Consider the following 23675-nt stretch of genomic DNA (forward strand, 5'->3'; position numbering starts at 1 on the left):
AAAAGCCCCCGAGGCACCCCCGACTATACCCCTGGTGGTCGCCCGTCCCCGGGCCGGGGGTGCGGAGACGCCCTCCCCTCCCGGTCATCACAGACCTGTCACTTGTTGCCCTCTAAAGACTGAAGGAGGAGTTTTAATTTCCCAAGATGTTATTAAAAAAGTGATCCTGCCAAAAGGGACGTTATTGGAAAGATGAAATCTCCCTGCCGACAGTGCGGTTGCTGTAATCTCAAACTTTATCCCAATAAGAAAGCTTTTGTGTTATATTAACAGTGTTGGGCTTTTCCGCAGCGTGTTCAGAAGAATGTTACAAAATGCTGATTAATAACCTCTGCTTAAAATTATTCCTAAAAAGTCATTTAACGTGACTGAATCTGGAAAATTTTCACTGTATCATTTATGAGCATTGTAGCTTGGGAGTCATGAAGTCATTGCTGCCTCTTTTTCCCATCAGAATTACTTAAAAAAAATCCCCCAAACTTTAATCAAGTCTTTAAATTCAGTAGCTATATTAGCAAAATTATTTCCTTTATGTTTTTATTGCTTTTCTTGATAATCCTTAACAGACTTCCTATCATTTTGACTAATAACCCCCAACAAACTTCAACCATCTTAACAACAAATACTTAGTGGCTATGCATAAGAAAATAGAAAAACAACAGTTAATTTAAATTTAAAAGTTTGTGAAATACTAGAATCGCTGGGGTTAGATGACGAATTAGGAGATTTAGTTGGAGGCACACAAAAATTATGCCAAAAGGAACTAAGGATGGGTTTTTTCACTGTGTTGGCTCCTTGTGATCTCTGCGAGTGCCAGGCAGGTGTGAACCCAGTGGTACAGGTACTCGGCTGGAGCACAGCCCTGCTGCCACACCACCGCTCGAGGGACACCTGCAAAAAAACAAAGCGCTAAAACTACAAGAGGGAAAGTCAAAACCATGAGCAGTGTTGCCATAAAATCAGATGATCCCATCAGCAGTGCTTTGCCTGAGTCCAGTAATTCCACCCGGGGGAATGGTGATGCTTTGAAAAGCACAGAGCGTTATCATGACAGTGACCTGTCAAGCACAGAAGTGCTTTTCTATTATCATTTATCCTGTACTGTGGTAGGTCCCCTATTCTACAGAGTGCTCTGCTATATTTTAATGCTAAACTTTTGATAATTAAAAATGCAATGAGAAAAGTGCTTTTATTAATCCAAGCTCAGGGTTTTTTTAAGAGTAATATCCTTCAAACCTTTTACTGAGTGCTATTAAAAGTCACCACATAATCCTGCCATAAAGGTTGTTCTGTCCATAGAATGTAGGTTGTTCTGTGCTCTGTTCTGTATTACAGCACAAATATATGGAACATACGTGTATTACCTGATGTTCATTTTAAAGGAATTCCTGTAACTGTGAGTTATACCTGCATTTCAGCCTGGGAAACCAACCTTTCCCAGCATACCAACAGTTGGCCAGAGCTGTATTCTTTAATCTAGTTACATTTTTGTTCATAACTGTAGGAACACCGGATGCTGTAGGCCTGCCTTGTTCTTTCCAGTGAATTAGTTTAATATATATGAGGAGAACACATGAAAAGGAACCCTGACTGCCTCAAGTGTTTACTCTTTATCAGCAGGCAAGGTACTGTTGATAAATATCTCCAGCTAAATTAATAACTCTTTTGTCCAGGTTTGGTTTTTAACAGGCCTCTCAGATCATCGAGGGAGAGATCTCGACAAGAACAAGTAATTTCACTTGCAGAGATAATAATAATAATAATAATAATAATAATAATAATAATAATAATAATAATAATAATAATAGACTCTTGAGTGCTCTGGCACCAAAAAAGCCCATGTTCATTAAAGGAGAGAAAGACAGACTGAAAACCAGCCCCTGTCTGTGGCCAGTGAGTACATTAAGCACTTGGCAGATGGTGTTTACAAAGAGGAGGCTCACACTGTCCTCCCACAGTCATGTTCCTGTTTGGAGCTGGGTCAGTCCCAAGGGCAGGGCACAGAGGTCTGAAGTAGATTTGCTTGCCAAAAGAACCATCATTCTTCATATGTCTTCGCATATTTCTTGCCAAAAGAACGCTCATTCTTCATATGTTTATCTGGAGGTTTAGAATGAGATCACTTGTTCTGGAAGGTTTCAAAGCTGATCTGCTCCCCTTTCTTTAAGGCAGTGAATTTTGAGTCTGAATTTAACAGGTTGACTTCTAGTGACCAAAAAAAGACTGCAGATATTTAGGAACCTTTACCTGTTGTTTAACCTATTGTGAAATCAAAGTTAATTTGTGAAGCAAGGACCTTAAAAGCTCTCAGCTGAAGGTGGCCACTGACACTGTTCCTGAGCTGTGCCTGGTATCCTCACAAGGAGTTTATGATATTTACCAGTGATGCAGTCCAGCAGCTCTGCTTGAATTTGCACAGATGCAGCAGTTGGATCAAAGCAATAAATCTCCTGAATCAAATTGTCATCAAGTTTCTGCAATGTGGAGAACAGAAAGAGCCGATGGTGATGAAAAGGTTACAGAATGAAAGGTGGCAGAGAGAAGCATATAGGAAATCTATAGGTAATGAATTATTTCACTGCCAATTCCCCCTTGCAAATTCCACTGAGTCTTCTTGAGGGAGGAGTAATAGAAAACAACCTCTCAACAATTGGAAGTCTCACCAGTTTACATTGACTCCAGTTCTCGGTCTCCTCTGAGCCCTTCCAGTCTGGATGCAAAAGCAACAGCACAGCCTTAATTACGTCGTGTACCAGAGCTGGGGGTTCTGCACAGCTCTTTACTCCAGCAAAGCTCTTGGCACCGACTTTCCGGACACACTCGCGCAGGTCCTGCAGCAGGAACCGGTGGAACAGAAACCCCGGGTGCCTCACATTTGCCACCCGCTCTGCCTCTGCAATCAAAAACAAACCTCTCAAGATGTTGCTCAGAAACATCTGCTACTCAAGACCTACGTTACTGACTGACAGGCTCTGCCCTCCTTGTGATTAAGTCTTTGCCTCCTTGATTGATTTGTTTACAGCCCAAGTATCCTACCTAGCTTTTAAAATGGGTATGTGCTTGAGAAGGGGACAACACTTGCCACAGGGGCAAGCAAAGGTCCTGAGACCATGAAGGGTTCAGACATGCAGGCAATTCTGGGACATTCAAATTCTTTTGTTCCTAGTCAGAGCAGTTCTGTGGACGGCCCCCTAGATCCCTGAGGGCGACAAGGCACCTTCCTTCACACCTCTGATTTCAGCACCAAGTACCCTGTGAACCAGAGTTAAAATCTAACCATTCTGTTTAACTGTGCTCCACTGAGCTCTCAGGCTTACTCAGAAGTCGTTTACATATACCAAAGATTTGTATTTTCATACTTGTAGGAAAGATACTTTAGATGTGGCTTTACTGAGATTCCAAATTTCACTCCTAAAAAACCCCGTCTTGTCTCTATATGCACAATACCCAGCACATAGGTTGGTTCTGTTTCCTCTAAAGACCTCCACAGGATCTCCAAGCAGGCAGCTTGGACCATCTTTAGCATTTTCTGCAGGTCTTTCTGTTCCTGAGGTGGTAATTTCTTGTGGTGTCCAATGCTGATATCAAAGATGCCCAGAGCTTGTCCTGATAGGTCATGGAGAGGTACTGCAATGTGCTGTTCTCCACGGACAGGAGTGAGAGCAACCTCTAAACTGTCTGTGCATCTGAACAGGTAATCTCTGAAATAAAATGTACTAGATTTTATCATTCTGGTTTCTTTTGGTAATTTATCTTCACATATTTTAGTAAGATGCCATTCATCTCTTGCTGTTAAGGGTATTAATTACATTACTAAATCATAGTTTATTTCCTTGAGCTGAAATCTGCACAGCTCTAAGTATCATTCAAGCCATATACACAAAGAGGAAAATAGCATTGGGAGCACATATTGCTTAGCCAAGGTGACCGCTGAAAATCCTAAATATTTAACAAACCTTACTTTAAAAACCGTTTTCTGTTTATAAATGCATTGACATAAATCCATAGAGTTTTATTAAAAGTAAAAACAGCTGCTGGAACAGCAAATGGCTGTTCAAGCAACTTTGACCACAAGGATGCTTGGAAGACAAGTCTGTGAGGAATTTGACAGGGGAAGGAAACAGCCAGCTAAGGGAAATGAGATTAATGTGGCCAGGAGAGGAGATAGATTAATCTAAAGAGCAAAATAGTCTACCAGGGGCTTTATGTACCATGGATCATGCCTGATGGAGGCTGAGTCTAAGAGCAGAGGGGACTAGTCTGACTGGCTGCTGGAGCCTACCTTAGGAGGTTTTCTTCTCTGAGGAGAAGAGCAGGAGAGCTATGGATTTCTTTTTGTCCTGTGTTATCTGTAGTGATCATCTTGCACAGAGCCTGCCAGGGAGAAAAGAGAGGTTTAGCTGCATCCAAGAAAGGAACAGATATTTTGATGTTTGGAGGGAGAGGAAATGGCTTATTTCTTATAGGAAACTCCTATGTAAGTTCAAGGGGTGGTTTAAAGACATCTCCCAACAATGCTTGGGTTTATTCCCACAGTGTATCACTCAAGATACATGAAGAATGTGCCCTGAACCTCCCTCAGCCAGACTATTTAATCCACCCCAGGCTCCACACTGAGGAACACCCACAGGCCTGGAGGCTCCCATTCTTCTCCCCATCCTTTCTCATGTCATGTTTGTGTCAGCGTGCCTTGGCACGTGAAAAGCACCGAGGGGAGGGGGTGACCTGGCTATCAGCAAGCTAACAAGGGAACAGTGCCGAGCCTGGGACCACAACACAACACTGCCAACATAAACCATGCTTATCAGAGGAAGCAGCTGAATTATGGCTGCAGCAGATGTCATACAGACTTTGGGATGACATGGGATCGGTCCTAAATATTGCATACACTTTTCATCTTCTTAACTCGCTGGTACATGAAGTGACAAGCTTCCCAGGGCCCGAGTGCCTGCTGAACAACTGGAACCTGACCTGCAGGGAGTGAGGGCTGCCTTTACAAGCTGGCTAATTGGGAAACAGCCACTTCCTGAGCTGTATTTACATCTTGGCTGCTGACATTAGGTCAGAACAAAGAGCTAATAGATTAGCTGAAACGTTCTTTTTTCCATATAAAGTACCATAACTTTGTCATGCAGAGAATCTCCGCAGAAGAGCAGCTCCCTTTGTGGAGGTCCCAGACAGCAAAGCTGTGGATGGGTGGGGGGTTTTGCTCTATTGGTTGCTATGCAGCAGTGAGCACTGAAGTAGGAGAATATTCCTTTTTCCCATGGAGAAGGGGCTATACTAATCCTGCTCTTGAATTGTTTTACATGGGAAGATGGAAAGAATGAAGAGGGGTCTCCTTTCCAGAGGGAAACTTCTTTCTCTACCTTTGTAGCCCCTTTGTTGCAGAGGCAGGCCCAAGAATCTTGGGCAGGCTTCAGTTTTAACCATAAAACCATTGGGAAAAGGCTCTAGAGATGGCACGTCCTCCCTAGGGCAGCCTTTCAGCCCCTGACAATGACAGACCTTTCCTCTGCAGTACCTTGTCTTTGCCAGGCTCCACCAGGTACATGGTGACAGTGTGGATGCTGGGTGTCCTGGGATACAACCAGCCCAGAGCAGAAACAGCCATCTGTAGGACATTCTCCCGTGTGCAGATATGGTGGTAGGCTTTGCTGAATGCATGGGAGACTCCCTGTGAAAGCAGAATCCTCCAAATGAGCCAGACAATTCCATAAGATTTTGGGGAAAAAAAGCTGGGAAAGCGTTCATGAAGCAAAAAAGGTTGTAAGAAGTTACTTTAATCAGAACTTTACAGCTCCCTTATCAAATAATGTTCTAAAGCTCCCCACTACCAGGTCACAGCCAAGTCCTGAACTAGACAAAGCTGTTTTTTAGTGGAAGCAGCCAAATGGACTGGTAAGATTGACTCGCTGCGCTCCCTGCTGTCCAGATGATGCACCCACAGTGGGGTTGCTTCCAAAGAGCATCCCAAGGAAATCCGGGCTGCTGTTGCTCACTATTATTCCACCATGTAAAAAGTAAGGTTTCCTGCCACTTTATGGAAACAAACACAAAAACGAGGTCGAGAGCTTCAAGAAATAAAAGCTCCTATCTCTGGGCTTTGCACAACAGGGCAATTAATGTACTAGTCAGGAGAAGATTAAATAAACTACTGATGAAGTGATACCTCATAGTCAGTTTCAGATAAAACACTAACAGGGTGTCCTGCTCACACCACTTTCCCCCTATACTGCAGAAAGGGACCAGTAGAATTTTTCTTAGTTATACACCTTAAGTTTACTCAGAACAAACATGTAAAAATCACAAGTTTTTTGCAGACTGGATTAAGAAACTGCTTTCTGATGGTGCCCACCTGGTAGAAAAGGATCTCATGGGTCAGAAAGATGTTTTTCTCACATGGGTCCTGAAGAGTGTCAAGTCCCAGAATGCCAAAGACTCTCCAGCGAGCATCGTACAGGGGCAGCACCAGGAGAGAACCTTTCCTTTCCTCCACTGGGCGGTCCGAGTTCCAGAAATGGATATTTCCGTGGAGCTGAACTCTTGGAACGTGGATTGGCTTTCCTTCATCAACAGCTGCAAAGCTGAAAAATAAATTTATGAAGAGGTTTGTTGGGAGGAGCAGAAAGCCTTTAGTGAAACAGGAAATACTGCAGAGCTTTGATCTCTCCCTGCTTTTTGGCATCAGAGAAGGAAGGTGTGAGCTCTTTACTCTGACCACACCCAGCAATACCACATTTACCACTTGTATCCCAAAGATAGCGGTAGTAAATAAGTCACTCCTCATCCTTAGGACATTTTAAAACATCAGCTAATGAATGGAATGAAAAGGAATACAGAAGCAAGCAGCAGTTACATTTAATAGGTTAGAAGCAGCAATATTTGAAGAGACAAATATGTCTGGCTTTTGGAAATGACAAGTGAAGAGGCATGAAAGCTGTTTATAGCATAAACACCAGGGAGGGAAAGGCATTGTTCTCAAAAAATATCCTGTGGATATAAAATTGTGTCTGGGAATGAATTTTTAAAGAAGGAAAGGGAGGCCCAATGCCACAGACATTTGCTAAAGGATGAGATTTATTAGACTGTGAACTAATATCCCCAAGGAAAAGAGTGAAATCCCAAACAGAGCAGTTCTAAGAAGACTGTGCAGAGTATAAGGACATGGATAGGATATTGGATCCTTCCACAGCAGTCTCTCAGGAGGTTTCCTCTCTGGAGTACTCTATGAACCTCAGTTTCCAGTGCGTCCCACGCCCCATACCCCTACATTCCAAATGGTTTTGAGAAAAAGGAGCAGTTATTTGCAGCTTTTCTTACCTTACTCCTTTCATGTCCCTGTGAAGTGCCTGGTTCAGCACGTAGGGAGCATCGTCCACAGTGCAGGCCACGTAGCGCAGGAGGAGCCGGCCCAGCTCTGCTGGGAGCTGGCTCTCTTCCAGAAGGGCAATGTAGGCACTGATCTTCTTGTTACCCCCATGGGCTTCTGCGTCCTAACAACCAAATGATTCCCATTACATGATGGACATTCACCACTCATTTCATGTCCTTAGCACTTGTCTCTCTTGTGCTGAGGTGCTGCTCTGGGTCACTGGGTTTGTGTCACACACCACCAGCGTGACGTGGCCATGCCTGCCCAGAGCACTCCCTGACAAGCAAACACACTCGGTATTTTGATTGGCAAGGAAAAGGGATTTGTTGTTTCCTGCTCTTAATGGGGAGAAGTCAATAATATAAAAATAATCCCAAACTATAATCTGTGCCTAAGCAAAAGTCCTGTGAATTTCTTCCCCAATAGGAGATTTCTTTGGGAAAAAACCACAAACAAGTGCCAGAGTTGTCACATTTACAAACCTAGACAATACTATAGGAACATTTCAGAGAGAAGTTTGGCTTTGAGGAAGGCTTTAATAGTGGGGACAAACAGATAAAGTTGCAGCTGTAAATTAAAAATGAAACTGTTTCCACTACAAATTAATCATTTTTGTCCCAAACTGACTCTGGTGTGTTTCATTTCAGAAGCTCCAAAACTATAACTGTGGATTTCCAGATCTGATCTGAGTCAGTTCTTCCAAAAGTGAGATAAAAGTTTCCATGAGATTCCTTCTGCATTGGCATAGCAAGGACAAGAATTCTTGCATTGCTGATCTGATCTGTGACCCTTTCTGTGCATAACCACAGGCTCTCCTGGACATCAGGTACAGAAAAGCACAAGCAAACAGCCTCAGAGCAGCTTCCCACACTACCTGCAAGTTCCACTCAAGGCCAGGGTTTGGAATCAGTGTCCCGACCCCAGCACAAGCACCTCTTGTGCTCCCTGGGATGCCCACCTGGGAGATGGCCTTAAACACTGCCCTGTACACCGATTCCATGCTTGCTCTGCCGCTCTCAGCCGCTTGCTGGATATCCTGCAGCCATTTCCTCCTGGTGAGGCTTTGCAAGGTCTCCCTATGGCTTTGCTCCACACTTGTGGTCAGAAATGTCACCAAGTTATCAAAAGCTTCATCCTCATTGCCAGAGAACTCAGAAGCAATTAACTCAAGGAAGGTCTGGAATGCCTTTGGGGATAACTTCTCCACTCTGCCGAGCTGGGGGTATCGGGAGCAAAGGCGTGTCTTTGCTAGTTGAAAAAAAAAAAACCAAACCAGAAAATAAGATAGAGACAACCTAGTTGATTAATCAGTTTTGCAAAATATGAATCAAGCCCTAAGCTGGCTTTAGGTGGAGTGTTCTAGTCCATTGTTCTGGGTTTCTTTCAGCTCTCTCCTCAGTGGGAGTTGTTGCAATGACAGGTAATCTCCAGCTTCCACACTGGACGCATCCTTTCCTCTGGACACCTGCTTTCCCTCCTAGTGAGAAGGGGCCCCGCACAGCACTGGTTTCTACCCAGGGGTTGGTTAAATCAGCAGCCGGTCTGCCCGAGCTGTCCCAGCCCCGCTCTGGGCTCACGGGGGTGCTCTTGCACAGCCTGAGGAAGGTGCAGGCGCCTGCCTGGCTTCGGGAGCCCAGGATTCACGGGAGCTCTGTGACTAACGCTTCCATCATTTTTTCTGCATCCTCATTTCAAATCCTGTTGGACCCGAAGATATCCCTGCTCATGGCAGGGGTTTGGACTAGATGACCTTTGAAGGTCCCTTCCAACTCAAACCATTCCATCATTATTATCACTGATTTCAGCTGCAGAAATAGCAAGTACTAACTGGCCCAGTCATGGTGGAGCTGCTTATTAATGCTGTCTTATCCAGCTCATCATCTAATGAACATTCAGTATTCTTAATTTAATTCCTGATTTTCTGACAGAACTAGGATGGAGAATTTTTTGATGGTATAAAAATATTTGGATATTCACCTCCTCTTTCTCCTCTTTTTACAGAAGAGATGAAGAAAGAAATATGCATGAAGTTGAATGCAGTGTGATCAGTTCCTTCACTACTGAGCCACAGCATAATGCATAATTTTCCCCATTATATCTACTGTTAGACTTTTCACTTACAAGGAAAATCAAATAATTCTACTCACTCTTCACTCTATTTCCATCCAGGAGAAAGTCCAATGTCTGTGAACCCTTCCCCTAGACCTGCTTGTTCCATGTCTTTGAGAGATTACATTGAAGCTGCTAGAAATAGTTTTATGTTGCTGGTATTGATTTTGCTGTGCTCTTTTTCTATTTGTTTGTCCTTTAGTTTATGAGCCCTTCATGGAAGGGACTATGTCCTTCCATATTTCCATAGTCTGTTCTGGCATGCTTTGAATACAAGAGAGCAGTAAAGTGCCAGTTTTTCCTGGCTGGACAGACAGTCATCAAACATGACATGTCGTTGTGCTCCCCACCCCACCAGCTGCCTCCAGTGAGCTCAGCAATAAAGAAGTTTTGGTGGTTGCCAAAACAAGCCATTTTTAGTGATCTGCAGCAGAACGAGCAGCATGAAGATGAGCATGGAGATGAAAAAAACCCACTCCTCTCCACCCAAACACACATGCAGGCATGTTCTTAATTGCTACCACAGTATTTCAGAACACCTTATGCCCACTTGTTAATATGCATGAGGCTGCCAGACAGGTTCAGGTGAACCTGCAGCACTTCTGTCTGACCCAAGTCTATTTTGTCAAGGACCAAATTTGCTAAGTTTATTCAGAGAAATGAACCAAGAGAGAAGTGAGACTTGAAGTTGCAAATTCATGAGAGCTGTGTGACAGTGTGGATTACTATGAGCTATTAGAGACCCATGAGGAAAGCTGTTCTCTCCTATGAGGTGCATTCCTGCAGGAAGCACAGTAAAATGTTATCTATTAAAAATTGCTGGATAACACAGATGGACCAGACTAAAAGTGCAAACATGTCCTCAGGCTTTACGTGTGTTTTTTCACTGCCATTTCACATATATTCATTATGTGTTACAGCTGAAATAAGTTTTCAACACATCCCAATGTCATGAAAGCACTGGGCTGCTTCTCTGCCTGGGAGTCTTGCACAGGAGGAGGGAATGGAGCTGTGCATTAACAAGCAGGTCTGGGTAACTGTTCCTTTTCATTTTACACCTCATACCATGTATGCTTATGACTGCTTGCAAAACCAAACTGGTGCTTGCCAACAACCTCATTAGCACCGTCACTGAATGGTTGAAGGCCTACTGTGTTGTTCTCTCAGAGCAGAGCTGTCTCCTTACCCTTCAGCAAGGCCTCTTTTTTCGTGCCTCCCATGAATCTGCTCAGAACAGCATCCACCTCTTCCAGGTCCAGAAACCCATGTCCATTGCTGTCCCACTTTTCAAACAGTGCCTCCAAAAGCAGTTTCCGTTGGGCCGCCCGAGACTCGCGGTGACCCTGCAAGAGAGGAACATCCTGGGCAGGGGTGCTGGGTGTCTGCACAGTGTGGGCACTGCAGTGCTGGGCCACTCACATCATTCCTACAGGCCAGGCCAAATCTGTACATGCACGGCTCAGACCTGCAGATGAATCATTAAACCTGGGAGATACCGAGAAACACTAAACACAGGTTACAGTTCAGTTTACCAGGCTGGACCAGCACTGCAGGGAGTTACTGCACAGGGAACAAATGAAGCCTGTGCTGGATTTAAGGTGAGGTCAACCCAGGTAAATGCGAGTTTCCCAGAATACAAATGTCTCCCTAGCAAGAACTAACCACAGCCTTGTCAGTGACAGCCAGAGATGTGACAGTTTGTATTTCTGTACATCGTTATTTTGCTGGTGCTGCCCTGAAGTGTGTGGGCTACAAGCAAATGCATGTACCATTTGTCCTCTAAACCCAGCACAGAGGGATAAATGGCTGGAGTGGAATTCTCTCAAAGGCCAAAACACTGGCAGTGTGTGCCGTGTTCAGTGAGGACTGGAGAGCTGTCAGATCCAATATCTCATTCAAATTAGGTCAGCAGCACAGAGGGAAACCAGAAAGAGGTCTGAGGAAAACACAGCTAGAGAGACCCACAGAGAGACACACAACAGACCTGAAGTGAAATGAGGCACCCTGATGCTGTACAGGAGGAAGGGGAATATTTTTTTTCAACATATGGCAAGAGCATCTTGTAACTCAAGCACAGAGAAGCATGTGCAGACTGACATCCAGCCACACACATAGCAAACTCAAACACACTTGTTTTAGAATCCTCCCCAAACATCCCCAACCTCCTGTGTACATGCCAGTGCAGTAGGTCAGAGATCAGGTTCTTGGCTATTATAAAGGTGAATAAGCAGAATGGAATGCTTTGGGCTCTTTCACAATAAAATATCAACTGTTGTCTCCTTGAGTCCAGCTCTAGGACAGACAGACAACCTCTTACAGGATGAGTCTGTCATCACTTCCAGAGCTGAGGGCTAGGGAGGGAGCATTTGTATGAAAACAAAGGGGTCAAAGGTTTCCTGAAGAAATTAGGAGATACAAGGCTGCAAGCAGAGAGCTCTGCCAGTGTGAGATCAACAGCTGACTTTGTAAGTGTCTGTAGGCACTTGCTTGTTTTTTGTTTGGACACGGGATCAGCAAAACTTATCAATATTTACCTTTTCTAGTTGTTCCATTTTTTCCTCCTCTGTCTGTTTGTACTCTTCTTTGATAAATTTAATGAGCCTCTCCACAGTAGGCAGAGAACTGTCCTGACCAACAAACGTCTCCATGAGCTGTACAAACTGTGGCTGGGTGAGGCAGCTTGCACCAGGGGAACTCCGAGTACAAGAAGCCCGACGGTTCTGAACCTCTGCCATGCTGGGACCTGAGTCTGAAAGGCAGAAGGCACAGTGTGTCACAGAAAGCCAAACGCTGCCCTAAAGCCAGGCACGTGGCAGCTATCAACTCACTGCTCAATCCTGCACTTCCTATCCAGGGAAATTACAGCTGAATCCAGACTGACTCCATGCTGAGTAAAGGCCTTAATCTGCTTATGCTGTTTTAATAGTAGCTCTTCAGATCCAGTCTGGCACGGATGCCAATGTACAGCCAGGTCAACCTCTGAGCACAGGTGAGCTGGAATTCCTGTTACTCAGCAAGGGGCCGTCTGAGACAAAGACCAGCTGAGGTACTGCCTGTCCCAGACAATGCAGGATGCACATCCTGCACAACACTGGAACTTAGAAAGCTGTAGGTTCCAGTGGGCTGTACCATCAGATTTATAACCCCTTACATAATAAGTCTGTCACTAGATTCCTTGGGCAATGTATTTCCAATTCTTGCAGTTTTCTAAACTGTGAGACAGAAGAGAGTGTTCATAGAGCACTGGCAAGGAAGTTGGTCCTTCTAGGATGTTTAAGGAAGTACCTCTTTGAAACACACAGCTGTCTGATCACAGCCTTGCTAGAACAAGGGCCTTTGTACACAATGAACTATGATCATCCTTTGGAAACACAGAGAGAGATTAAAATAAAAGGTTCCTTCTATATGATCTCATATCATATCTCCCTACTGGCAATCACAGGCTAAAAATTATTAAGGTCATTTCTAGATTTAACATGCTCAGGTTCCTGTCTTGCTACAGTAATATTACAGAGTGAAACAGAACATAAAGTTTCTTCTTATTATAAAAATTCTACTTCACAAAGTCCCTACTTGAATTAAAGTGTCTGCTCAGTGCCTTGAATACAGATCACCAGCAAAGTGACTCACCTGCCACCCTGTGAGAGGAACATGCTCTGAAATCTTGGCAGAAAACACCATGCTGAGAAAATATCAAAGCTCATGGTCTCCTCTACTCAGAAATCACTCACATGGTTTTGAAATGGATTAAAAATAGCCTATAGTTAAACTAGTCCAAATATATACATTGAAAAAGATTAAAGTCTGCCAGAATAAAGGAGAATACCTTCACCCTGGTCATGCAGAGGGTCACCATCCTGCAGCCTTGTCTCAGAGCTTGTCTGTTGGTCAAACTGGCTGCTGTGCTGCTTGGAAAAACTCCCTTTTCCTGCAGGGGTTTCTTCCACAGCCTCTGCAGCTGGAGCACCCTGTTCTGAACCAGTGACATCCCTGTCTGCCACATCTCTGTCTCCTTCACTTTTTGTTTCTGTCTCAGGCTCTCTACCCAGGCTTGATTCCTCTTCCTCCACCTGTATTTCAGGTCCAGGTTCTCCATCCCTACTGAGGTTGTGTCCATCAGAGGCTGATCCTGGGAAAGCTTCGTCCTGTCTCTCTGCACTTCCAGGCTCATCTTCCTTCTCAGTTTTGATGTCTTCCTGGGAGCTGGGTTCCTCTCTGTGTGTGGTACCTCCATCCAAGTCACCACCTTCAAATGCAGTGCCTTTCACCTCTGACACAGCATCCTCACCTTCCTTGCTCACTTCAGCATCACTCGGCTCTGCTGCTTGGTCATCACGGCCTCCCCATAAATCCGCAAGATCAATCTCTTGCAACTTAATTATTGGCCCTAGAATAGAAAAAAAAAATATGGTTAAGTTGATAGTGTGCATTGATTTTATGTTCTCTTGTATTGCACAGGAAATTTAAGCAAAAAAGATACTGCCAAGGAAGTACCTTCTGCAAACACACATCTCTGAAACACAAAACTTCAGAATAATGTCTTTGCCTTCAGAGATCTGCACTTCTCATTGTTCATTACACCACATTTCTTTTGAAATAAATGTTTCATAATTCTCCATGTTAAGAAGGAGACCTGTAATTTGCCCTGCATTTGATCTTGGCAATTAAGTAATGTCCAATATCTTTAAAATATTTTACTTTCATGCAGATGATCCCCTGTGTTTTTTCCTCCTCTTTCCATGTGCCTGGAGAAACTTTAGTGCAAACACAAAATTAACTCCTAACATTGCCCAGTAAGAGAGAACATTTGTTTCAGGAAAAGTCTCTTCAGAATTTTGTAGGAAGGAGAACTCTTGGATGTTGAAGCATTTCTGAACGTTGTACCACAGTTTGCAAAACATGTTTGGAAATTATGGCAGGCTACAGCATTCACTTGAGTCCTTTTTTCAGGCCCTGTTTCACTTCTAGTAACACTCATAAAACATATATGAACTATCCAGCCTCGTGTGACTTCCCAGTGTTTTAACCACAACCAAAACATCCCAGGTACTCACAGTGTCTGGGGTTCCACAATTCCCTCTTTTCAGCCACAGGGCTTCTGTCATAGAACTCTCTCAGCAGGGCCAGTGTTTTTTGTCTATCCAAGACACCAACCTAGACAAAAAGTGGACAATTATTGGGGTTTCCCTGTGGTTCTTGGGTCTTACATCAACCTCTACAGCACTACAAAGGCACCATTAGCTAAGAATTACCTGTGACTGAAAATTACCCATTACCAGAACACGATTACAAATTTCAAAGAAGTGAATTTATTTCATAGAGGCAAAAACTTCTTCTCTGGGCTTGAGTTGGAACTCCCTCCCCACACATATTACTTCGCAGGCACTTCCTTGACAAATTACAGTGAGATAATTGTAGCTGTTCTGCCAAAGGGGTTCTTCATGTAAAGATCAAAGCTTCAACATTTCATACTCTCAGGACAGATATTGATTGCCTGACAGCACCGTGGAAGAATTTTCACCTATTATGGGCTGTATTACCTTAGTGACTGCACACTGTAGCTTGGTTTTGTGCTCCATCATCTCCTTTGAAGCGTGATGTATTGGCAGCTGCCTGGGAACATAATTAGTCCAAAACTCTGAGCTATTATGACAACCTCCCTAATTTCCTTTAAAAATTCATAGACGTTTCACCAGAGAGGCGAGAGGGGCATCGGCACTTCCAGTGCAGAGGAACGTGCAGAGTTTATTAAGTCCTTGTTGCTCAGAGTGAGTGTCCACAGACGATAAACCCAGGAAAAGGCAATGAAATGGGTCATTTCCAATCAGGAAATTGTGGGTTCAAAAAAGAAAAGCAAATCTAAACGATTGCGAGTTTTCCATTTTATGATGAATTCCTGTTGTCATTACTTAAGTCCTGCCACCTTTGTAATCTCCCTCCCATTAGTGAAATAAAATAGTTAATTAAGGAACAGATTTACTTAAGTTCATTATTTGTAGCGAGTAGCTTTCCATCCAAATTACTGATTTCCTTTTCACGTTTTGTTCTTAGATTAAAAACTGCAAAATGGAAAATTCAGCAGGCTTTTAATTCCTTGTGAACTTTACCTGCCCTTAAGCTGAAAAAATAAAGGAAGAACTTTGCTGATCTTTTCTGGAAATGATCTCAAATGACTGCATTGTTTATAACCTAAATATGTAATTAATGGCCCCAAAAGTTAGAAGGTTTGGAAACAACTGAGAGATACACATCACCTACTGGTGGAGTTAATACTGGAACTAAACAATTACATCACATTTGCTGGGACTGCAGGACCTTCCTCTACAGGGAACTGAAAGTTTATTGCCAATTCTAAAGAAAGGACCTGACCTGAAATGTAAGAAGCCATTCAGTCCAGTTTTAATATTTCAGACTCCGCTAATTAAATTCCTGCTGGAAATTAGGGTTGAATTTCAGCCATCGGTGGGTTTGGAACAACAAATGTCATCACAGAATTCTGTCCCTAAACTTACAAGACGTAGGAGCTGATTCCCAGTACCTTCATCTTCCTGGCACTGACATACAAATGCCTTGCACACCCCCATGCAAACATTTCTTCATGCTGTTTGTCTCTCAGTTGAATATATCAGATCTGGTTCTGATCCATTTAGTAGCCATATAAACATAGCACATGTTTTTGAAGATGTTACCAGGTCACTGTGGAATATTTGGGTTCTCCATTCAGTATTTCCATTACACACACTTCATTTTCCATTCAAATTTTCTCAGCTGTTACTTGTCACAATTATCTGCTGGTTGCCTTGAAGTTGGCAGCACTAATGCAAAACTTTATGAAAAAGGGGAATAAATGAATTAAGAATATAAGAATATAATTCTTTAAGAATATAATGAATATTAAGAAAATTATGAAGTACTGTTAAGATGAAAATAAGGATGTTGTCTTGGGATTCAGATGCACTTTTTTTGTCATATTAAAATAATACACTTGGAGGACTTAGATAACTTTACTTTTGAAGATTTTTTTGTGATTTGGATCAAATAACTTTATTTTAATATATTGTTAAAAAGAGATATAAAAATTAGATAAAACAGCTGAAATTTACCAAATATGAATTAGGGCATGTTTCCTTGTTTTAGCATTCGCAATTTATACAGATTTGCCAGTCTACCAGAGGTCCCTGTTATTTCAGGACACTTTTCCTTACAGCTCACCCCGGGAGGAAGGTGCCACAAAACAGCCATCTACAGAAGACAGGAGCATGTCAGCGGGAAAGCTCCTCTCCCCAGCTGTGCTGTCTTTCTGAGTTCCTAAATTCACTAGCAAAGGTGACTTTTCTTTGCACTTCTTGTGTGACTGGAGGGGCTGACTGAAGATTCCTGCCTGTGCACCGGGAGCAGGACAGGACCAACCTCCCCTCTCGGTGCCAAACACCTGTGTTTGTACAGCCGCCCAAAACTTAGGGCAGCTTTAGTGCCCAGGGATTTGAAACGTGTTGGCCTCATTTTCTTGTCACCCAGATATTGGCAGGTGATGATTCTCAGTTGTTTTCAGCAGTGTTCTGTGACCTATGAGTAATTCCTTTAGCAACACAGACTAAACCAGACTTGCCATTTAATCAGGGATAGGTCAGTGTTTAACCACTCGATTGTTTTTCTGGAAATGTGATGTGTGTATCCTGATCCCCACAATGTGCTTGTTAGTGAGCAAGCAGACACTCAGGAAAGGTCATGAGAAAGCAGACTTTGTTGTTGCTGTACTGCAAGAAAGGTAATCAGGAGTGTCTCAAACGTCATTGAAAACTAATCTCTGTCCAAATTCAGTTTCATTTAAAGGTCCCAGGCTTAAAACATCCCTGAAAATTAATGCAGATTTGGTTATAATACATAAAAGAAACTATACTTGATACAAGTTAGCACAGATACAATAAGCTTAAAGTTCACAGAGCCACTGCCTTTTGGGGTATTACAGCAGTGATCCAACTGTGTTATGGGACTGTGTGTGGAAGTTTCTGCCTCAGTGTATAGTCCAGGCTGTCCTTGTTGAGTTGCCATCCTTCTGGATGCATTTGTTTGAAATCACAATAATGATTATGTGGATACCTTCTAATTTGACTGTAATTTAAACACTGCTTTCTCAGCTCCCTGGCCCTAATTGCAGCTCATTCAGGCAGCCAGCCACACTCCCCATGCAGGCTGGAGTAACTGCCTGCTACCAAACAAATGGAAATTAGGAACTGAAACAACTGCTCTGCTGTGCTTTGCAGAATGGGCTCTACAGGTAATGGATCACATTCAAGTGGTAGAAGTCCTTGGGTTACTTTGCATTTTTATCTCCCCTGTGGGTACAGTAGAGCCATACAAAAGAAACCAGGCCAGGTTTAAAAGAACTGCGTGGCCCACACGACACCTCAGTGAACTCAGTTTGCAGAGCAAAGGCTACCTCGGAGCCTGGAGGGAACAACTCCGTGCTCTGACCAGTTTTTTTCTGAGCAGAGATGGTGTGGGTGCTGATAGCTGCTCTCTCATGTTGTGTTAGCATTTTTGGCTCTTTGCCTCTGAGATTCCACTGGGATTAGTAGCATGGAGATAGTGATTACTGCCACAGAAATAATAGGAAGAAAGTCACATTAAAAGATGAAAGGAAAGAAGGGGCCCTTTCAAAATGCATGGCAAAGACAGGACTGGGCTTTATGTATCACTGCAGCCAGGAGGATCCATCACAGCCATTCCTGACAGAGCAGTAGGAAAATGAAATGTCTTCTAGCTGGGAAGCAGACCCATTTCTTTCCTCATGCCTGAAACAGCAGCTTGCCTGCTATTCTCTAAAACACACCATTGGTGTTGAAACGAGCTCTGTAATTCCTTTCTCTTGGCAGTAATGGCATTATTAGCATGACATTGTAGAGCACAGTTCACTCTGGGTAGTTCTCTGCAAGCGTCACTAGAGGAGTGCTGGGTGGAATATATAATTTATGCAGGGGAGGAAACTGTAAGATTGTGGCATCTGCTTGCTCTGCAGTAGCCAGCAACTGGCAAGCTGAGGCTACTCAGGGCAAGTACCACACTTTTTGGATGAAGCCCAAGTTTTTAGCAATAGTTTATGCCATTGATTTTTCAGCTTCTACAATTTACTGGTTTTCTGATAAGTCTAGCTTTTAGTTTGTTTGTTTTTTAATGGGGATGCAGGTGTACTCAGAGGATGGCAGAGATTAGAGCTGCTGAAAACCAAATTATGGCTTTTGAGTTCCATTTCCAGCTCCGTAACTGACTTATTGTATTTTAATTTCCTGTCCATAAACTGTAGCTGAGGTTCACAGCACTGTTCTCAGAGAGGTTGTAAAGGTGGATTACTTTGCACTTTAAATTTAAACTATGAGATTTATTGATAGAAGCCCTAAAGATCTATAAAGTTAGGCAACATAATGAATGCAATATATGTTATAATTGAAGTAATGTGCACATTTGTTAAGGTCAATCTACATCAGGTTATCTTTGCAGAAACGTGGCTGAACAGATAAATTAGACCCAGTTCTGAACTGTGCTGTGGGAGCAGATAATCCCACTAGGTCGTTCAGTTTCTAATCAGCCATCAGCTTGTAGGCAACTGGATGTTTCAGTGTCTAAAGTATGAATTTGAAGACAATGCTGCAGCTATTATCCTCTAAAATACTGCCGAATAAGCACAAAGGGAGTATCTAGAGTTGGGAAGAAGAAAAAGCAAGCAGTGACCCAGAGAAACACCAAACTGGAAGCATCCCCACATTGAAACTGGGAGCTGCTCTGCCTACCTTTCCAGAGTCACACTCTTGGAAGAGATCACTAAAATTTTGCCTCCACATAGCTCGTTGTGTTGCTTCCTGGAAGTCCTCCCCACACTGATGGAGATATTTCATGATTTCCTGGAATGTGTCACTCGGAACATGCTCTGTGTAGGAAAGGACGAACTGTGGAGAGAGAGCAGCAGTGTACATGGTTAGCTTTTCTGCAAGTATTTTCACCTTTATTTGAACTCCTAAAAACCTATTGCATGCAATGAAATATTTAAGAATTTGTAGTTTAATCTGCCAACATAACACAGGTTTGGTGCCTGTTTAGTTCTTTCTTTCAGAAGAAACAACATTCTCCCAACCAGCCTGGGATGCTGCACAATTGCATCCTCAGTAGGGCCTTTCCTGGCCCACAGGTCACTTTTTATGCTCAGTGGTTCAGAGATGCTGGATCAGATCCCTCCTATGGAATGCTGTGGCTTAAGCTGGGTTTTCTCAGGGAGGATTGAAGTTCTCCATGGTTTTTTGCAGCATTCAGTATTCTTGACTTTACTCCCCAGGAGGCATTTTGAGCCATTAGATTTTGCAGAACTGACAGTCACTCAACTCTCAAATGCCGCAAAATGAGCATTGCCCACAATTTCAGTGTTTAGAGAACCAGTCTGGATACAATAAAAACATGAAAAATCCTTTTGAAAATGAGCCTGCTGTCACCTAAGTCCTCTGACACTGGGGATACTACTGACTGGAGATTGATTTTCAGTTCCAGCCTTGGAGACACTTTAACACTTTGGATTTACAGCCATGTGGCTTTTATGAGCAAAAGCAATATGGTTCTAAAAATGTGGTGTGCATGACATAAATAATAATGGCCATCAGAACAAACCACAATCCCAAAGCCTGTGCTGAATTATTACAGCAGGTTTCTGGAGCCAGCCACACTAACAGGGAACTCATACAGTTAAAAGGAGGAATTTCCAAAAGACAGCCCATTTTTAGAGCATAGATACCTAACATAAGTGCTACACCATCTCGGACTTGTTGAAATGCCTCACAGGCATTAACAAACTGAAATATTAATATATGTTATAATTATTCATGTCTATATTGCATAATTTCCAAATATATGGGACAAGTGGAAAAGAGGAAAAGCAGAAAAAAAAGCAACGGCCTGAGGGGTGGCTGGTGGGAAAGCAGAACTCCTACACCATGTGGGGGGTTTCTGCTTTCAGCATAAAAAGACAGGATGTGGGTGTTTGGAGAGAAGGTGGGGCCGTGGGTACTCAGCAGCTTTCCAGAGCTATTCCAACCCAAAGCCCTGTGACAGAGGAACCTTGAAGGTGACAGCTGATGGGAGGAGGCAGGTTGGACAAGCAGCTTGTTATTTTGGATGTCATCCTGATGACACATCCAAAGGCTCCTGCACTAATTCTGCTGTCTAACAGCATCACAGGACACTGTTTACAAGTGCCATGTGGGCAGGAGGCACTATCATAGTCTTAAGCTTTTCTTAGCTGATGTGTAAAGTACTGTACACATAATAAACATACATTTATTTATTATTGACTGAGAGATTTTGACACCTCTCTGAAGAAAGCTGGCACGATTCCTTCTTGCGACCCAGAGACTTTGCTGCAGTTTGTGAGCACGTTGTCATCAATAACAATGGATCTTTGCTTCTTGTTCCTACTGATCTCACTAGAAATCCAGAAAGCCACATGCAATCATGGAAAATAATCTCACCTTTAAGGCCTGATTCTGACCCTGCAAAGGCAGTGTGAGTTTTCCCCTTGGTGTCAGTAGCTTTGTGCCAGACTGCTGGGGGTTTGTGTGCTATGGAGTACAAAGCCTGTAAAATAAACTATTAAGGGCTGGGCTCTGGGATTTAATGGCTTTTAATATAAAAGACCCCCCGAGTTTGTCATGCAGGATGTAAAAATACAACAGCCACTGTTTTGCATGTCTGGAAAAAAAAAAACCAAACCCCAACAAACAACAGTGTGTGAGGTCTCTCTACTGAGTTTCTAACGGCCTTGAAGTAGCCTAAAGCTGCACTGAATTGGAGAAAGAAAAATAAAGGTGCTATTTAATTTTAAGGTCCATTAAAAGCAATGCTTTCCACATGGGAAAAGGCCTGGACCAGTGTGGAGAAAGATCATCTCTCTCTCTCTCTGGGCTTGGTGGATGATGCAAAGGGAGGAACAAAGGTAAATTGTAGCTGAGGATTAGAAGCAGCCCTGTCCTAATGATGGAACAGTTCCCCAGGGAAGTGATGAAAGCCTCATCACTCGATTCAATTAAAACTGGACTGGAAAAAGCATCAGAGAACACTTTCTGAGAGAACATTGCTGGTAGATCAGACAGCCTGACAATCCATGTCTTCTGTGCTTCTCATCTCCATTGTCATATCTTTAATTGAGTTAAAATAAAGGGTACACAAAATATATTTTAAACAGTTTTCTAATGCTAATGGAGCCTGAATTCACTCAGAGCTTATATATATGTACCATAGGGGTTGTGGATTGATGCTTCATCACAGTGACAAAAGCAATTCTCTGGGCTCTCATTATCCACAATAGCTTTCTTAATTAGATGCAGTAATTCTGAGGTTAAATTCAAAAATTCCTCATTTCATGCTTAAAAAACCTTCAACAAGTTATCATAAAAATGCATTTCTGTGCAAAATAGCGAACATGTGAGTCTCCTGAGAGGGAAAAAGGCACAAAAATCACACATGGTTGCTTGGAATTAGTCTCTGCACAGCTGCCTTATACTCTGGTTTTAATTATTATAACAGCACCCACAAGCACTGCTGCAATGAGGGTCTGTCATTATTTCTATTCTAAACACCCCTTTTCACAGGTTTAATTACCCAGCCATAAAATTCAGCTCTGTTGCAGGTAGAAATGGTTGGCAAAGCCTTGGCCTGGAGAGTTTTCAATAAATACAGTTTGAACTGATTTCGTTGTTTTCAACTTGAGGAACAGCAGAGTAATAGGATGAAAATTCCAACCACGTTTATGCTTTTGGTGAGTTAAACCCACACTTCTGATATTTCTCAATGACAGCTTTTGAGTTTAGAACTGCCTGGTTATGCTTCATGTACATTTATGACACTTGTTGAAGTTTGGTTACAGTTCAGGGAATAAATGGTAGAGCTTCTCATCCCAGTTCACCATGGTTTGGTTCTTCTGTGGTTAATGGAAGCTAATCAGAAATAACAACACTGTGAGGATGTTACTAATTACCTTGGGCTAATGGTTATACTGGGAGGCAAAGTCTGAATGCACATGTGATTCAGGGCTTTGGCATTTCAGAGAGGGACTGGGAGGGATGTCCTAAAACCACTGCTCCCAGAGTAACTTCCCAGAGAGCAGCACAGGCTGCAGCTCTGAGGAAAGCAAAACTCTTCCCCTTTCCTGGCCAGAATGGAAATGTGGCAGCAGAGGATGGATACAGATGGAATGTGAACTGTCCCAGTTCCCTGGGATGCTGGAGAAGGGCAGCCCTTCTTACTCCTCTGGGCTGTCCCCAGGGAAGTGCTGCTACTCTGTGATACACATCATATTCTGAGCCAGCTGCTCTTATTTCATTTCTCACCTCTGAGAACTCATGTAGGTTTGCTGTTTCTTCCAATGTGTTTAAGATTTTCAGCTTCCTGTCCTGGATTGCTGGTAAAAAAATGAAGGGATATTGGTTTAGAAAGCAACAGTTGTGATTTTGCACACTGTACACCTTTGTTTTGCACACTGTGATGTTACCTTAACTTTCTTCTCATCTTCTCAAACATTTTTTTTTGAGGGTATCCCACAGTAGCTGAAGCATCTGACTGTACAGACACCAACCAAATCTGCTCCTTACATATTTCTTTTGCCGAGGATCTGCATTTAGCTATTCAGAACAGCAGAGTCGTATTTATTCTTGACATAAGTTGGTGCAAATTGCAATGATTTTAACAGTACTTAAAACTAATTATGTGAGGGAGGAAATGAATTTTGATTTAACAAACAGATAAAACTGCCTTAGAACTCTGGAGACATGGGTTCTGCTTTGCAAGAGTGGAATCTGAAAATCATAGTAATTTTCTCAAGAATATCTGTGGGAATATTTTTACTGATGATGATATTCAAAAGTATGTTTTGGTCAACTTCTGAGCTGCTATAATGGAACTGAGAAGAGAAATCAAACATCTACATAGATTTCTGAATGAGGTCTTGGAGCACAGACATGCTATTTCTGTTGGCATCATTTTTCTGTTCTTTCTTCTACAATATATCAGGAGTAATGAGAAAATGCACCATGGAATGCACTTATCTCCTGTTGGTTAAGACATTCCTAAACTGTACATTATCTTTATTAAACCATAAACAGAGCCTAATGTTCTGTTAATGTACATTGAATGCTATTAGACAAAATTAATTAAG

At 42.8% G+C, this 23675-nt stretch overlaps 1 protein-coding gene across 6 annotated transcripts in view; it reads right to left on the reverse strand.

Moving 5' to 3' along the window:
• Positions 1 to 465: 465 nt before the first annotated feature.
• Positions 466 to 23675, reverse strand: part of EFCAB5 (EF-hand calcium binding domain 5) — a 36500-nt gene continuing 13290 nt past the window's right edge. For 5 of the 6 annotated variants that reach the window (XM_027891531.1, XM_027891529.1, XM_027891534.1 and 2 more), the window contains 15 exons: positions 22852 to 22922; positions 19273 to 19428; positions 14539 to 14638; positions 13317 to 13871; positions 12019 to 12233; positions 10671 to 10827; positions 8334 to 8623; positions 7324 to 7496; positions 6359 to 6587; positions 5525 to 5677; positions 4283 to 4374; positions 3448 to 3701; positions 2664 to 2893; positions 2381 to 2474; positions 466 to 891 (listed from right to left, as the gene is read on the reverse strand). In XM_027891531.1, coding sequence (XP_027747332.1) covers positions 764 to 891; positions 2381 to 2474; positions 2664 to 2893; positions 3448 to 3701; positions 4283 to 4374; positions 5525 to 5677; positions 6359 to 6587; positions 7324 to 7496; positions 8334 to 8623; positions 10671 to 10827; positions 12019 to 12233; positions 13317 to 13871; positions 14539 to 14638; positions 19273 to 19428; positions 22852 to 22922 — 2897 coding nt within the window. In that variant the 3' untranslated portion in view covers positions 466 to 763. The remainder of the gene's footprint in view (positions 892 to 2380; positions 2475 to 2663; positions 2894 to 3447; positions 3702 to 4282; positions 4375 to 5524; positions 5678 to 6358; positions 6588 to 7323; positions 7497 to 8333; positions 8624 to 10670; positions 10828 to 12018; positions 12234 to 13316; positions 13872 to 14538; positions 14639 to 19272; positions 19429 to 22851; positions 22923 to 23675) is intronic. The other variant, XM_027891535.1, reaches the window with a different exon arrangement.

This window comes from Empidonax traillii, unplaced genomic scaffold, assembly GCF_003031625.1.
Source record: "Empidonax traillii isolate 1590-97213 ecotype Southwest subspecies unplaced genomic scaffold, ASM303162v1 scaffold322:size1131127, whole genome shotgun sequence".
Lineage (NCBI taxonomy): Eukaryota > Metazoa > Chordata > Aves > Passeriformes > Tyrannidae > Empidonax > Empidonax traillii.